Source organism: Rhea americana, unplaced genomic scaffold (assembly GCF_003343005.1).
Source record: "Rhea americana isolate MKP2758 unplaced genomic scaffold, rheAme1 scaffold_47, whole genome shotgun sequence".
Lineage (NCBI taxonomy): Eukaryota > Metazoa > Chordata > Aves > Rheiformes > Rheidae > Rhea > Rhea americana.
This window is the reverse complement of record NW_028186612.1, coordinates 1567714-1583162: the sequence shown is the minus strand read 5'-3', so window position 1 is coordinate 1583162 and position 15449 is coordinate 1567714. Positions and strand designations below refer to the sequence as shown.

Sequence of the window (15449 nt, the reverse complement as noted above, 5' to 3'; positions counted from 1 at the left end):
AAACTTCAACACAGCTGGTTCAAAGATAACTGCGTAATAATAACGTCAAAGTCATTTTTCAGAAAATAAAACCTCCACTAACATTTCTACTATTTGAATTCACTTTTCATATTCCATCTAGGTTTTTCTCTATAAGCTTATTACAAATACCCTTCTTTAATTTGCAGCTCACACTATTTCTTCAAAACTGTCCTCAGTCTTCACAGCATCATATTAAAAATGCACAGTACTAAATAAAGTYATTCACAATAGAATTCACATCCTTGGAAGCCCAGTATAACCATTACATTGCAAYTTCTGAATTAAAACAATGTGCAAAATTGGACACATTCATCATACATAGGATAAATAACAGTAATACTAAAACAAATAGTGGATCCACAAAAGTCATCACTTTAGTTTACAAAATTTACCTTTCGGTGTTGTGTCTGTAAGAACCAGATCTTCATGGCCTTGCTCCACAACCTTGATGACAAATAATGGAAGCCCATCCTTCTCCTCAATCGAACAGAGATAGCGACAGCGTCTGTTTGCGTATCTCATGCTCCAGTACAAGCGGCTGGCCTCGTAACCCACAGGAAAGAGCGCTTTTGAGGAGTGGAAAGCCTGCATCTGCTGGGGCAGCAGCTGACCAATGGCATGGAAAATCAGGCTTCCTACGCGGAAAGTGTGGTCACGTTCTCCTCGCTGTACTATGCTAGCAATCTGCCGCACTTCATCACGCTGAACGTAGACCCTCCTGAAGACTGCAAAGTAACTAAGTTCTTGCTCATGAGTTCCCTTTGGTTTATGCATGGGGCAAAGCATGGTCTTGTCTTTAAAAAACATGCATTGTGCTTTAATGGCACAGGTAAAGTGATAAATATTGGTGCACCTTAACCTGTGACAACCGCTGGTGGCACCCATTTTATGACAAAACATGCATTTCATTTGCAAGCCTCTTCGCAGTGCTAATTCCACATTTATTAAGGCACCAGCTTGTGTCTCATAGACTTCCGTAGACCAAAGAGCACAGTTCAAATGGACCCAAAGGTCTAAATCAAGGTTAAGAAGCCTTGCTGGTCCATCAGTTAATCCATCACCCTCCTCATGACAGAAGCAACATTTCCTATAGTCTTTAGGCACAGGATCTGGTTTAAGGGTTGTGCCCAATTTTTTAAGAAATTCATCTATTTCTTCTTCACAAGGAGGTTTGAATGATCCTTTAGGAATCACAATCTGGATGCTCCATTTCTTCCATTTCATTCCTTTCCATTTCTTACTTGGAGGCCGACAGTCATCAAGACTGCTGTGTATTGCTTTTAACCTAGGTTTTAGTTTCACTGTTACTTTAAGCTCATCCGGTTTTGCCTCTACCTTGGCTGCTTCAAATGCAGGAGGAAACATGATTGGGGGTGAAGAGGGTGGAGAAACTTTCTCCTGCAACTGAGGCAGACAGTGGACATCCAAAGTGGAGATGTTGTTGCTGTACTGATGGAATGCTTTAGGTGGCCTTTCTTTCATTGGCGACTGTGGCAAAGATGGAACTGATTCCTGACAAATGAACAGAAAATTCTTTTGAAAAAATCCCCAACCACTAAATGCCCCTTCAAAACACTCTGAGGTCAGAACTGAAGAGATTATTTAAAATGCCTGAAATTACAATGCAACAACAGAATAAATAAGATGGAAATTATTTTGATCCATGCTATCACAACTTCTGCTAGGCTACAGAGTACTACACTTTTCCAAATCAACCTCAAACATGGTTCCCTTTAATGCAGAAGAGGAAACACTAATAATCCTTTGCCCAGGTTTTGAGAAAAACAGAGAAAAAAAATGAAACGCCTTAGGTAAGGTAACTGACAGATTTAATACTTACGAGGCATTTTTAGAAAGTTTGTTCAGCTTCCCTCAATGGCTTATGATACAAACTGATCTAAAACATGGGTCACATAATTAATTGAAAGAGTAAGAAATTTTTTATTTGGTGGTTTTCATGGAAACAAGTGAGCAGCAAATTTCTGCAGGGCTCTGGATTAGTCATATACCTCGAGGTATTAACTACTCAGTTACACAAAACATGAATTAAACCTGGAGAGATTTAAAAAGGAAAAAAAAAAGGGAGTGAGAAACCAAGGAGAACAATGGAAGTTTAGAGTCAAAGTGTTTAATGTGCTTTGTATGACTGATCTTGAAATAGTAAATGAAAAGATTAAGAGGCGGAACATGAAATTTAATTAACTTAATTATGCACATGGTGATGCACTTGTGCAGAAGTGACTCCTAGTTTTAGTTTTAGTGAACATGAGTTATATGGCACACTAAAAGGATGTGGATGTAACCATTTATCTTTTCATCCATCATTTTTTTCTTTTTTCTTCTGAAAAAAATAAGTAGGATGCATTTGGAGGAAGCCATCATACTATACAGCAGGAGAAAGCACTAATTATATAACGCTTGAAGCATGTGGTCAGTGAAGTCCATCAGTTTAGGGATAAAAGGAACATTTGAACTAGGAAAAACAGAAACTAAGTTGAACTAACTTGTCAAAAGATTCTATCTGTGAAGTGAAAATAAACATATCCAGATTATTTAGTTTTGAATGAAGATTATTCAATCATAATTATTAAATGAATAGATAAATTTAAGTGTTTTACCAACGTTAAGTTATTGGTAAGTACAAATTGAGAATCTACTTGAGGATCTACTACACTTACACTGGGACTATCCTCACCCTAAGAGACTTAACCCGTATCTGCCTTTGAAACTAAATGTACCTGAACATAACAAGAAACAATGCCCTGTGCAGAAGTACTGAGTTTCTTTAAGTTTTGTTGGATATCCCTTCTAGTGCCTACAGGTAGAAAAACGAAACACAGTATTTTGTGCACCTACTTTTTATTAAGCAAATTTCTTTACATGTTCTGCAAGATTCTATCTCCAATACTTATAAGCTATTTTCTCTTCTCAAGGTCAGCAGGCAGATTCTTTATTAATGTTTTGGTAATTAATGCTTGAAAATGGCAACTTTGTCCACAACACCAAGAACAACTGAGTAAGATTATTTTTCCAGTTATATTAATAAAGCCTTTTTGCAAGCTTGCAGTCCACTCTGCATAATTTTAAGCCTTTACTGTAACATAAGCCTAATAAAAACGCAGAAAATCACCTCAAAAGACGTAAATAGGGTCTGTTACAATGCATAGAGAGCCTAAACGCATAGACTGCTTTTCTGAGATTGGATTGTCAAAGCCTGCAAGGACAGCGGAGGATGGTTTGTGTTTTGTTATATACCTCTGACAGACAAAGTTTTGTAAATATGAATTCAACTTCATACTGCTGGTTCCAAATTTTAATGTCTTAATATAGAGCAATTCATTTATAAGCCTCTTAACGAAGCACAAACACCCCTCAATTCATTTTTGTTTTTCAAAAACTAGCTGCAATAATCTCTGCTCAGTAGGTCTACCGAAGCTTGATACTTACTTTGTTCTCTGAGTTTTTTGCTTGCACAGCTGCTGAATAAAGAACAAAGCAGTTGTTGCTACAGAATACAATGTCCTTCATTTTATCAGAGCTTTCTTGGGAATCCTGGGAATCAAGCACGGAAGATTAGAAGTGCATTTTAGTAGCATTTTCACACAATAAGTTACTAAAACAAATCTTCCATCAGTGCTAGAAACTGTCTATCTCTTTATTTGTGGAAAATTTGTGAAATAACGAGCACTACTATGATAGAAATACTTGATTATTTGACAGATCTAACGTTAACACCACCTACAATCTTGTTCTGGAGCACTTCTTGTCTTTAACCAAAGTTTAACAATCAAAATAAAGCATTCTATACTGTGCATCCATCTGCTCCACAGGCACACTTGCTAAGTAGAAATTCGTTCTATTTTCTCTTTAGATGACAAAAGAACATCTCATTTCAGGCTACTCGAAGACAGATCATACTGTTTTATCTACTGATCCATCTGCAAAACATTAGTGTGAATTCAGTGCTTTTATGACTACATGAGCACATTACTTTTATATATAAATTCTGACTATATACCTTTGTTGCATAATCGCCTCAATCATATTTAAAAAAGAGTAACAGTACTTTTTAAATGAATGACAGTTACCAGTGCAAATATTCTGTATTTGTGTATGGCCATAAGGAGATAGCTGGGGTATTTCTTTACACAAAAATGAATAATGAAAAATACTAAAAGTCAAGACTGAAACCTGACAATTTTTTTTGAGCAAGAAACAGAAGTATCCTTGCTCGCCTCTTACTTTTTGAGATGGTGAAGTGGAAAATGGCAAAATGCCTTACAAATACACTCCTGCTGAATTCTTAAACTGAAGTGGCCATGGAAGTACGGCAATAGAATGATTCAGAAAGGTGTCATATATATGGAAACTATTTCAGGAAATTTACTGAAATATGTTTTATAAAAGTAACACCTTTGATATTTCTCATTTTTCCTACAAATGTGCTTGTAAGTCCCCATCCTGAGTTAGCACACACTGAAAGGTAAGAATATGGAGACTAGGAAAACATCAGTCAGCACGATAAGCAGTGAACTTTGCTGCTTTCCTCTGCTCACTGACCATTACATTCAAGAAACTAAATTTCTATTGCAGTACCTGTTTAGGGAACGGCAGGTCTCTGAAGGATTTCCGCACACCACTACCAAGAACCACCACTTTGCAATGAGAGCACCATCGAGGTCTCAATGCTGAGCTTTCTGCAATATTTTGACTGTGATCTTTATAGCCACCTATACCTGGAAAACAGGTCAGTTTGTAGAAAGCCATGTCAGATTAAGTCAAATTTATGCTGAAGTCACAGTATTATTCAGTGGTTTAGAGGACAAGCACCCTCTTGGATAGGCTGTGGTAGGCAAGCTTTAAACCATGTCCTAACTGGGAAACTGTTTAAACCAGACCAAAACTAACTATGTCAACATCAAGGCAATAACACATTCTTGTATGTGCAATGACTAATTAAAATAAGACAGAAAATATGTTAAAGACTCTGTAAAACTTCCTAGCGTAGGAACAATCTCCCAGAATGATGGATTTAAAATTAGACTGGACAGAAAACTTAATACCAGGTACTGCTGGAAGAAAGACCTCACTGTCAATGAGACAGACAATATAATAGATCTGATTCATCTAATTTCCATTAAGTTAGGATTAACATCAGAAGGAGGTCCAAAGGTACCAATCATGTAAGTATTACTTAAAACAAGAATCAAATGCTTAATTCCAGAACATGAATCTATATGGCTGAAATGTATTAACACTGACTCAACTAAAATTTCAGTATTGAAAACTGTAAAGAATTAAAGCCTACTCACCATTGCTGTTTGCAGGAAACGGCACACTAGGTTGCTTCAGTCCGTAAGACCCTACAAGCCTAGCAGATCCCATGGATCCTGCCTGAGGACCCTGAAATAGTAAGTGCTGTCTGTACTCCATAGATGGGTTCATCCTGTGACTGCTTGCTGCTCCCATGGCGGATGGGACATCTGGAGCGTTACTAACCTCGTAACTGTTAGGAATTCTGACATGCAGCAGATTGGAGAATGCAGCTACTACATTACTAATGTTCTAAAAACAATAATAAAAATATCTTTGTTTTAACCAAACAGGCAGTAAAACAGCAGTAAGATAAATTATTACAAATTACACCAGCTGCTTTATTATACTATTCTACAACCCCTTCTAATAGTTATTACTTATAAAACATGTTAATTCCTGCTATATTTTATATAAATAACACACAAGCTTATTTCTTTTACCTCAGCAGCTGTGGGATGTAAAGTAATTGCTACAGATATAAGGCCAGATTTAGGACCATTCTGGGATGGTCCGAGCTGAGAGGCAAAGAAGCCAGAACCAGGTAATGCTCCTGAACCAGGTTCTGATTTTATATAATTCCTTTTGGCTTCTGAACCTGGAAATAAAATGAAATACACATGAGGTTAATCCTATACGGGTATGAATAGAAAAACAAAAAAAAGCCTAGTCTAAATTTTTTCTGCTATTGCAGTCTCACCTTTTCCAGTACTGCTGGGTAGGATAGGAATGATGGGAGATGGTACAGGTTCTGGGTTCTCCTCTTTTATGACTGACAAATCTGGATACCTACTTATTTCCATTCCCACCACGCTTTCAGGAGAAGAAGAAGGAACAAAACTGTCAGGAGTGTCTCTGTCCTCACAGTGATCTTGAACCCTGGAACAAAACCCGGAGGAACTGTTTTGGAAATGGTCTAAAAACCTTTGGTAAGCCAAAGTTATAAATCATGATCGTAACAGATATAGCATGAACTTGCTTCATGCTGCTAGTCATGTAACACAGTTATGTAGTATGCAATTATTCCTGCATATCTACTACTCCAGGGCACACGGTGGTTTCTTGGGAAAGATACATAAAAGAAAGGAGGCACTAACGAAGCCCAAGCTCCCTCACAGAACTGCCTACTTCCCATGGTTTCACCTACCTGTGTAAAAATTGTACTAATACTTAAACTCAGTGCTGGATGTTTCCAGCCAACGCTATTATACTACTATTACAGTCACTTATTCATCTATTGAAAAAGATTAAAGTTATGAACTGGTATTTCTCTTGTTCTTCATTATATATTCCCTCTTCTTTCCAAGGGAACAAGGGCATCCGAGACAAATTTACTATTCAAAGTCCAGTCACTGTGCTGCTCTCGTCCCAGTACTTGCTGATTAACCTCTTTACTTACACGAAATGAGAATTCATGTCACCAGGCCTGAAGGGATACAGACGATTGGAAAGCTGCTTTGCATTATTGTACAAACTTTTAAGTGTTTTTAGACGTGTTCAAAATTCATGGCATTTTGAGCAAACCTTCATCTACTAGATTTATTACAGTCATCTATACCATATTAGCATATTCCAGTGCCTCACWGACTTTAACCCCACATTCATTCTCAAAGACTCTTCTGATATGGGAAGGTGYTATTATTCTCCCTTCAAACTAGGCAAACTGAGATAGACAAGACTGTGTAACTGGTCCAAGACCACGCAGAAAATCTACAACAGGGAAGGTATCTCTTTTCACGGCTGAATTCACTGGTCCATCCTCCCTYATCCACACACAGGCTTCAGTGCTTCAAAGCTTTTCTTAACCAAGTGAAACGGAGACAAAAGATAAAGTCTTTGTAGGGAAATCCATAGGTTCCAGAAAGCAATTCTCGCACATAACAAGAACTGAGTAAGGTCGGCGAATTCTGAGGCTGTCTGACATTTGCACAGTGTGCTGTCATCACCATGCTGGCTCCCAGAAGACCAAGTTATATAGTTTTCTTCCACTTTTAATAGAGCAAGGTAATAATTTCCTGACAACTAATCAAGACATAGCATCTAGCAATGGCAGAAGTCACCTCTTCCACCACACTGCTGTCCTACATGCGGAATGCTGGGAGTTAATTAGGATAAATAATCCCACTATGTTCTCTGCACTGTATGGCTGTGCATGACAGATTTTGTTTCTTTGCACATTCACAGACTCATCTTCTGAAAAATCACAGAATTTGCTCCAAGCAAATATTTAAAGACGTGGGGAAAAACCTACCTTAACTCCTCCTGATTGTTGTGAGGTGGTGTTGGAAGTGAAGCAGGAACATCCACAGTTTTAGGGCCCTGAGCCATTGCTCTTGCTAATAAATCATCTTGTGGTCTAAAAGGCAACTGGAACTGCTTTGGTCCCAGAGCTTTGGTAACTAAAAACAGAGAAACACAGCACAGTGAGACATGGGTACAGCTCTTCTTATTGATATACGTTCTGTGTAACACGGAACTGATRGCTCTCAGATGCAACCAAGTAATTAAAGCAGATGGTAATATCACTTATTTGTCTGTAATTCAATTTTTTTGACTGTTAATAATTAATCTCTATTCTTTCAAAAACCTGCGAATTTTGAGCAAAAAAGGTTTATTGCTCGAGTGCACTTTCTGTCCATTATCTGTAGAACAGTCCACAAAAAATGGCTGACTAAAATGTTATTTAAGAGGTAATAGGTTTTAATTCAACAAAATTGCAAGTATTAGAAACACATATTGACTAYATATAAAGCCTACTGAGGACACATTTCAGACAAACTGCTTCTGAGCTCACTTAGCAACCTGATTAGTAACTTACACTGGATGTAAAAAACTTGATTTTGAGGTTTTCTTTTTCATATCTTAAGAGTGCTTATAATCTCAACATATTTTGGAAAGGGAAAGGGAAAAAACTATCATTTGACTTTATACTGGTGTAAAATAAAGCTGGATAAAAATGATGACAACCTTAAAGGGGAAGCTATACATGTTGTTATAAAAGACAACTATATCACCTGAAAAACAGCCCAGTTATCTGTTTTGAAATCTGCTACAAACTTGACTTATTTATTATGGAAACAGTAAGCATCAGGCTTACCATCATGACCTCCTAACATAACAGCCTTGCCAGCAAGTTCCTCAGTGGTTGCAAAGCCATTTACCAACTTCTGGCACGCCACAGGAGGTGGTGTGGGCGGAAGAGAGGCTGGGGGTGTTGGAGGATTACTCAGATTGTTCTGCTGCAAGAGATTAAATAACCATAAATTAGCCTTGAAACAGGGTGAGAACTTGCATTGTTCTACTACTAGGTAAGGTAACCCACTCACGTATTTTTACACCCAGAGGCAGTGCTGATAAACAGTGACAATTCCCAAACACAGAGTGAAATACATGAAAGTATCTGCTACAAAAGACACTGATTTTTTTTTTTTTTTTTAACATCAATGAATTATCAGGGAAAAACAGTTTACACGAATAGTATATGTTACTAAAAGAACCTATAGCTAAATTATCTGCACATAAGCATAGTAAGTCTTTTTAGGAACTGTTTGGGAGCCCTAAAAGTAACCACAGTTTAGGCAAAGGTCTGAACTTCAGTGTGAGAGAGCTATTCCACAGCGACTCTCAGTCACAGTAAATGAGTGAGCTGATCTCTTTCTCACTAAAAGGGAAGCTACCTCACATTGACCACAGGACAAACTGTCACTGAAGCAGTTACCAAAGAGAGGCAGGCACACCGCAAGTTCTCGCTCCAAGTTGCCCCTTGATAACTTGCTTGACTGCCTATATTTCCAAAGAGAATTAAATGATATTTCAGCATCTACTCTTCTTGCAGTCATGCCTACAAAGCTGATATTTATTGTTCACTTTTGAGGTCAGTAAATATTTCTGCTGAGTCAGATTCTCAGTTATCTCATATAAGGCTGGGGTAAACACCACTGCTTTCTAATCAGTTAATGAATTTATTAGGGTAGCCAAGCAGCAAATACGACTCTGCCGGTTCACTATTTTCCTCCTCTTCCAATGTTGCCTTTCTGAGAGACTGAGTTTTAAATTTTATGGGTTATTAGCCCATCAACAAATAGACTGTTTTGTTAAGAGTTTTTAGGTTCTTAGTGGACAAATGAGGAAAGTTTATTTCTCATTTAATTCACATTAAGAGATGCTTTAGTGCTTTCAATGACTTTGTTAAGTACTGGGAATCAGTCTTTTCTGCTCCATAAAACTGTAATTACAATTTTAATCATTTAGCATCCATTTATAAATGGAATACTTCTATTTTAATTTGTTTACAACACAGCTTCTAAAACTGACTTCCACTTCCAATGAGTAGAACAATGACTATCTAGTCTAGTAACAGAAAATGATTTTCTTGTGCTTGCACAAAAGGMAAGAATTCTAACTAACTAGCAGTGATAATATCATGATCTCCTTTTCCCATAGAGAGGACATAATGAAAATCTCAATTAAAACTGTACCTTGTAAATGAGCTGGGAGTAGTAATCTGAAGTCCCATCAAGAGTAGCACTACCAAAACTTCCTACAAGTTGATTTCCACCATTTAGCTGGCCACTGCCATAGGGAAGAAAGTGTGCAAAGCTCACTCCAATTATTGGTTCCATCAGAGGCAGAAGAGAGAGCTGCTATATTAGAAGTATAGAAAAACATTAGAAATGAAGTTAACCATAGAACAAACACATCACAGATCTCCAATCATTAGTAGAGTGGTTTCTTAAAACAAACAAACAAACTAAAAAAACCCTGGATTTCCGCCCTATCAGACAACTGTCTCAAACACAGACCATCCTGATGGCTAGGGAAGTTGGTCCCCTGTCCAGTGGGGCCACGGCTCTCCAYTCCGGCTCCCTGACAGCCCAATCAAGCAGGCTGCCAGAGCCGAAAGGACTCCCACGGCTCTGAGCCTACCAAATGCCTGCCAAGTCAGAAGAACTTCCAAACCGAAATAAAACCAAACCTTTACGTTTCTCAGTCTTCTGGCAGTTTTATTTTCTACCGCCCCTACTCAAAATTCAACTTAATTATCAACCTCATTTTCATTGTAAGAGATCCACCCTYTGAAGTATCCTCTTGATGCACTATCCAGTCTCTATATATTTACCTGTTTTAACTGGATGAATGTATCAGCGTTAGGGTAAACAGCTTGTTTTTCTTCTTCCTCTTTTTTTCTTTTCTTGGACCGAGGAGCTGCCTTCTCTCCTGTCCTCTGAGTTCGCTTATTTCTCTGTTTCTTTGTTTCCTGTCCTACATCTGCTCTTTGAAGCTGGCTGTTACTACACCCAAACACACCTTGCATTTGGTTTCCTGTAGTTTGCTGGGATTAAAAAAGAAAGAAAAGTAGAATTTTTGATGTTTTATGATGTAGCTCATTCAAATTTACAGTACGTTAGTCAAAATGAAGACACACAGTAAAATATATCACAGAGATGAACTGTGTTTATACTTTGTTTAATTTGCTGTTACACTGGCAACTATAACTGATGTACTCACCCTACATACAAAATTACGACTTATCATTAACACCCCATTGATGTCTAAAAACATTATTAAAATTCACAGACCAGAAACATTTTCTTTTGAATACTCACCAAAATAAAGTTACATGTACCCAGTCTTAGAGGTATTCATTAGGGCATAATGAGAGGAAGACTTAGTTACAGAAAAGAGTTGCAGGACTTGATATAAACGGATTTTCAATTCAGAAACAAAAATGGTGTTCTGAAACAATGTTGGTTTGTACCARTAGGTGAAAACTTATATTGAAAGAATTTGAAAGTCATTCTTCACATAAAAGGATAGTTGTGCAGAAACAATCAGAATAGCATGTGGTAATACATCAGAGAGTGTCAAGTAAAAAAGAAAGACTAACTTCTTTTTATTAATCATTATTCTAAACAGCTCTACACAAGCCCTACCTCGAAAAATTCTCACARCTATTCCTACCACTTATGTTTTAACCACGGATCTTATACCTAAGTCACCTGTTACCCACTATTACTTTAACTAGTTTTTAAACATTTTTAAGGTATTTAAATTCTGTTTCAAGGATGCATTTAGAGTTTATAGAGTCATAAAACAAAACTAAGCAGAGATTAAAGATTACAGTAAGAAAAAGAACCAAATACACTTAGGGTCAGTTGTACCCTACCCCTGTAGAAAGCCATTTTCTTTAGGACTAAGAGCTTCATAAATTATTAAATTATATAAAGACACTAATATAAAGAATTAATGCCTCCTTCCATTAAAGTAATATTATTAATTAGAGAAATATTTTGTAACTTAAAACCCCAGTAATTTTAGCAGATTTAACAATTCTACATTTCTGACATCTGATAAATTTCTAGAGAATAGTATCTGCTAAAATTAAAGACAATGTATGATTTTCACAGGCAAAAAAAAAAGCATGAACTTGGTCCATTCACAGAACACATCAAATACTGCAGCTGAGGGTGCGTGAAGTCTGGCCTTATGTCTCTGCGAAGGCATGCAGGTCGTCACCCTCCTACGCACGACCAAAGTGAAGGTCTCAACACAAAGTTAGAAGCATAGAGATATACAGCATACTGTACAGAAATATACCAGTAGGTAATTTTCATACTGTTAAATCTTGCCTTAATATTGGCAAATATTAAAGTGGTATGTTTTAAGTTTTTTTTTTTTTTTATGTATTTTAATAATAATTCCTGATCTATCAAGTCATATTAAATTGGGTTCCTTTTGTAACAGTGATAATTTACTCAGAGAAAAATGACAGAAAGGAGGTAAAACCTCCTTACAGCTGTTTTATTCCACCCTTGTGCAGGTAGGTTATTTCCGTGCCTTTATACAAACGCTTGTGGTGATGGTGCAAACTAATCTTTGACTATTGATAACCACTGCACAACAAAATCAGTAATAGGCTCACCATTCCTTCAGGTGGATTCTGCTTCTCTGTTAACTTTKTATCTCCAGCACTCTCTTCTTCTGTTGGGCAGCTGTTCTCTGATTTCTGACTCAGAAGAGATGAGGATTTTTTATTTTTAAGCAGGTGTTTCAGCAATTCATTCCCTGACTCCCCTTTCGCTGCCGGGATGCTAGCTGGCTGTGTTGGACTCTGAGCTGAAGAGGCAGGATGTGATGTGACTTTATCTTCCTCCACCTTAATACTGTTTGGATTTTCTGCTTTAGGCTCAGCTTGACCCGAGCATTGATCTGTTTCTGCCTTTTCTACTTTAACTTCTTGGATGCTGCTAGGTGAATCTGTTTTAGCCTTTTCAGTCTCTATATTTTCACTCAGCTGCTTCTGCGGCAAACTGCTATCGGGGAGTTTACAGTCCAGCTCTGGAGAGGTCTGGCCCTCCGCTGCATTTGATGTTGATCGGCCCATTAACTCCACTGACTCTTGCTCCTCTTGATGACGTGAAAGTTCATTGGGGGTGTTAACTGCGGGGGTGGAGGTAGAATCAGAAATAGTTGGAGTTGATGGTGCAGTTATATCTGAATGTGGAGTAGATGGGGCTTTTATTGACTCAGTATCATCATCCTTTTTCTTTTTTCGAGTCCTTTTCTTTTTTCCTTTCTCTTCTGGGATTATGTCAGAATACAGCTGTATAAGAGACTGGTTTGATCCAGGGAAATTTGTTGCCTGGGGTATGCTTGTGTCTGCAGCACATGAGGGACCGCTACCAAGTACTGTAGATGAAGATGTGGCAGGAGCGAACGGAGGCCTGACTTGGTTCTGTGTAAAAGTAGCCCCAGGGAGATTCCCATGAGTTTGTTTAACAGTATGAAAATTAGGGGCTCCACTTGGAACAGCAGACGCATCAGGTCCAAAGGCTGTAGCCCCCACTGGTCTTCGCTCACTGCTTTGCATAAAATTTGTGGCAGGAGGTGAATTCACAGGACCTTGTTGCAGAATTTGTCCCATTTGTTGCTGTTGATGCTGTGGAGACTGCTGAAGAGGTCGTGGAGCTTGTATGAAATCACAAGGTAGATCAGAATTAAAGAAAGGTATCTGAGATAATGATGTCCTGTTATTTAATTCAGACCCTATCATACCATGTTGTTCTAGTTCCATTCTCTGCTGTAAAGCCCTCTGTCGATCCACCTCCTGCATGAGCTGAATACGCTGCCGTTCCTGTTGCTCTCGTAAACGCTCCTTTCTTTCCCGCTCTTGAAAACTTTCACTAAAGGGGTTATTGTCATCAAACTCCACCCTTGGTGGTGGTCCTGACTGTGCAGTCGCATTAGGACCAGGCACAGGAGTTGGTGTAGCAGGAGTAATTGGCAATGGTGTCATGGGAGGCTGTATCCTTGCTGGATTAATGGAAATATGACTCGTAGGGGCATTTGCAGATTGCCATCCAGATAAATTTGGCATTCTAGTTGGGTTGGATTGCCCAGGGATTACCACTGTGTGTTGCTGATGCTGAAGCTGTTGTGCCACCATGGGGAAGTTTTGCTGACTCATTGCTGGTGACGTTCCTCCTGGAACCATTGGTGGCTGGGCCTGGACTCCTGGCATGATAGTATGGGGYGCCATCCCACACTGCTGTTGCTGCTGCTGTTGCTTGATTCGGTATTCTTCAATCAGTTCTGCATGTTCTTTCTGTTGTTTTCGAATCTGAAAATTACAAAAGTCATTACTTGTCTCTGACATGTACTGACTACAGAGGTGGCATAAAATATGTAATTTAGCATTATACTTCCAGTAGAAAATGAAACTTATGCAAAATCAGCATTTCTGTGCAGTCTTTTCTCTCACTTTTTATGTTAAAGGGCCATGATTTAACTTGAAATATAGTCCATGCTCAAATTTTAGAAAAAAATGACMATTTCATTACTGTCATACATTAGCATAGCACCAGAAAGTCTTAAATATGTACCAAGACCACACTGCTAAAAATTATACAAACTTGAAACTGATCCTTGCTCTGAAAATTTTTACATCCATATATAGGATAGAAAGAGTTGAGAACAGGCAAGAAAAAAAGAATACAAGGAAACAATGAGACGGATGATCTTTAAACACTAGCTTAAAATTTTTAAAAGATGTAACTGAAAAGGGAAAGTTTGCAGGAAAACAATGAGGTATCTTCCCACTTATTCATAGGCAGATCCCCTGAACGTAACATAGCAGAGGAAAAAGCAACAAGTGCTACTTTAAAGTTTTAAATTTTAGGATGAAAATTAACTGGATTTGGATCCAGTTAATCCAAAAGTAAAGACTAGTCGTTTATCTTTAATGTAAGCAGGAGAAGCCAATGGAGGGATATGACAGTGCTGTCAGTGTCTTCACCAGGCTAATGGAGAGTATTTCAGAAACACAGCAGCTACCTAACTCATTTTCTTCTAAAAAATTAAAAGTACTTGTAATGCACTAGTTACTAATGCATAGGTTATGGAGAATCTCTCTCTTCTTTCCGTTTACTAGATGATGATTTCTGCACCATCCGCCTGCTGTTTTCGCTGATGTGAAAAGTCCATAACATAATTAAAAAAGTTTGATAGCACACTCCTTTATTTTGAGCAAGGGATAAGCTAGAAAGCTCAGGCCAACAGAGACGCTACAAGGAACGTTGCAGAATGCAGAGTAGGTGCACCCAAAAGGTTATTTGCAGAGTCACCTCAGGTCTGRGATGATTTATGAGCTTTGGCTTTGCATTGACACTGCCAGAAAACACTGCCACTGCACAGAGCCACTGACTGGATGCATCTGCACTGCACCGTTCTGCGCTCTGGGACTTCTCAGTTGGTGTAGAGCACTGAACCTGTGTTGGTTCTGCGTGTTTATGCAATGAGGTATCCAACCCAGCATCTCCTCTCAGGATCTGCAGTGGCAAGGAGACATGACTGTACTTGGAATTAGCACAGATCTCATGTGACCAGCACCGAAAACACAGCCGGGCCTGAGCCGCAACTGCGCAGATCGGCCTGGTGGCTCTAACGGAGCGGAGGAGAAAGAAGCAGAGGCTTTCGCCTGCAGGACTTGTTAGCACAGGCGCTACGCCATCCYGAGCAGTTAAACTGCCTCGGCTGTGGAAACACTGCGGTAGTGTCTGCGTGGCTCTGTGCCGGAGCTAATAACCCTGTCAGACACAAGCTCACTTTGTACGAAG

The 15449-nt window shown here is 38.6% G+C and overlaps 1 protein-coding gene across 12 annotated transcripts in view; it reads right to left on the bottom strand.

Annotated features, from left to right (window-relative positions):
- KMT2C (lysine methyltransferase 2C) overlaps window positions 1–15449 on the bottom strand; it is a 202542-nt gene that overhangs the window by 5929 nt on the left and 181164 nt on the right. For 10 of the 12 annotated variants that reach the window (XM_085316432.1, XM_085316438.1, XM_085316441.1 and 7 more), the window contains 11 exons: window positions 12257–13954; window positions 10454–10666; window positions 9813–9977; window positions 8432–8573; window positions 7586–7733; window positions 6035–6213; window positions 5778–5932; window positions 5334–5586; window positions 4618–4757; window positions 3469–3573; window positions 414–1533 (listed from right to left, as the gene is read on the bottom strand). In XM_085316432.1, the coding sequence (XP_085172558.1) occupies window positions 414–1533; window positions 3469–3573; window positions 4618–4757; window positions 5334–5586; window positions 5778–5932; window positions 6035–6213; window positions 7586–7733; window positions 8432–8573; window positions 9813–9977; window positions 10454–10666; window positions 12257–13954 (4318 nt within the window). The remainder of the gene's footprint in view (window positions 1–413; window positions 1534–3468; window positions 3574–4617; window positions 4758–5333; window positions 5587–5777; window positions 5933–6034; window positions 6214–7585; window positions 7734–8431; window positions 8574–9812; window positions 9978–10453; window positions 10667–12256; window positions 13955–15449) is intronic. The other 2 variants (XM_085316434.1, XM_085316435.1) reach the window with 2 other exon arrangements.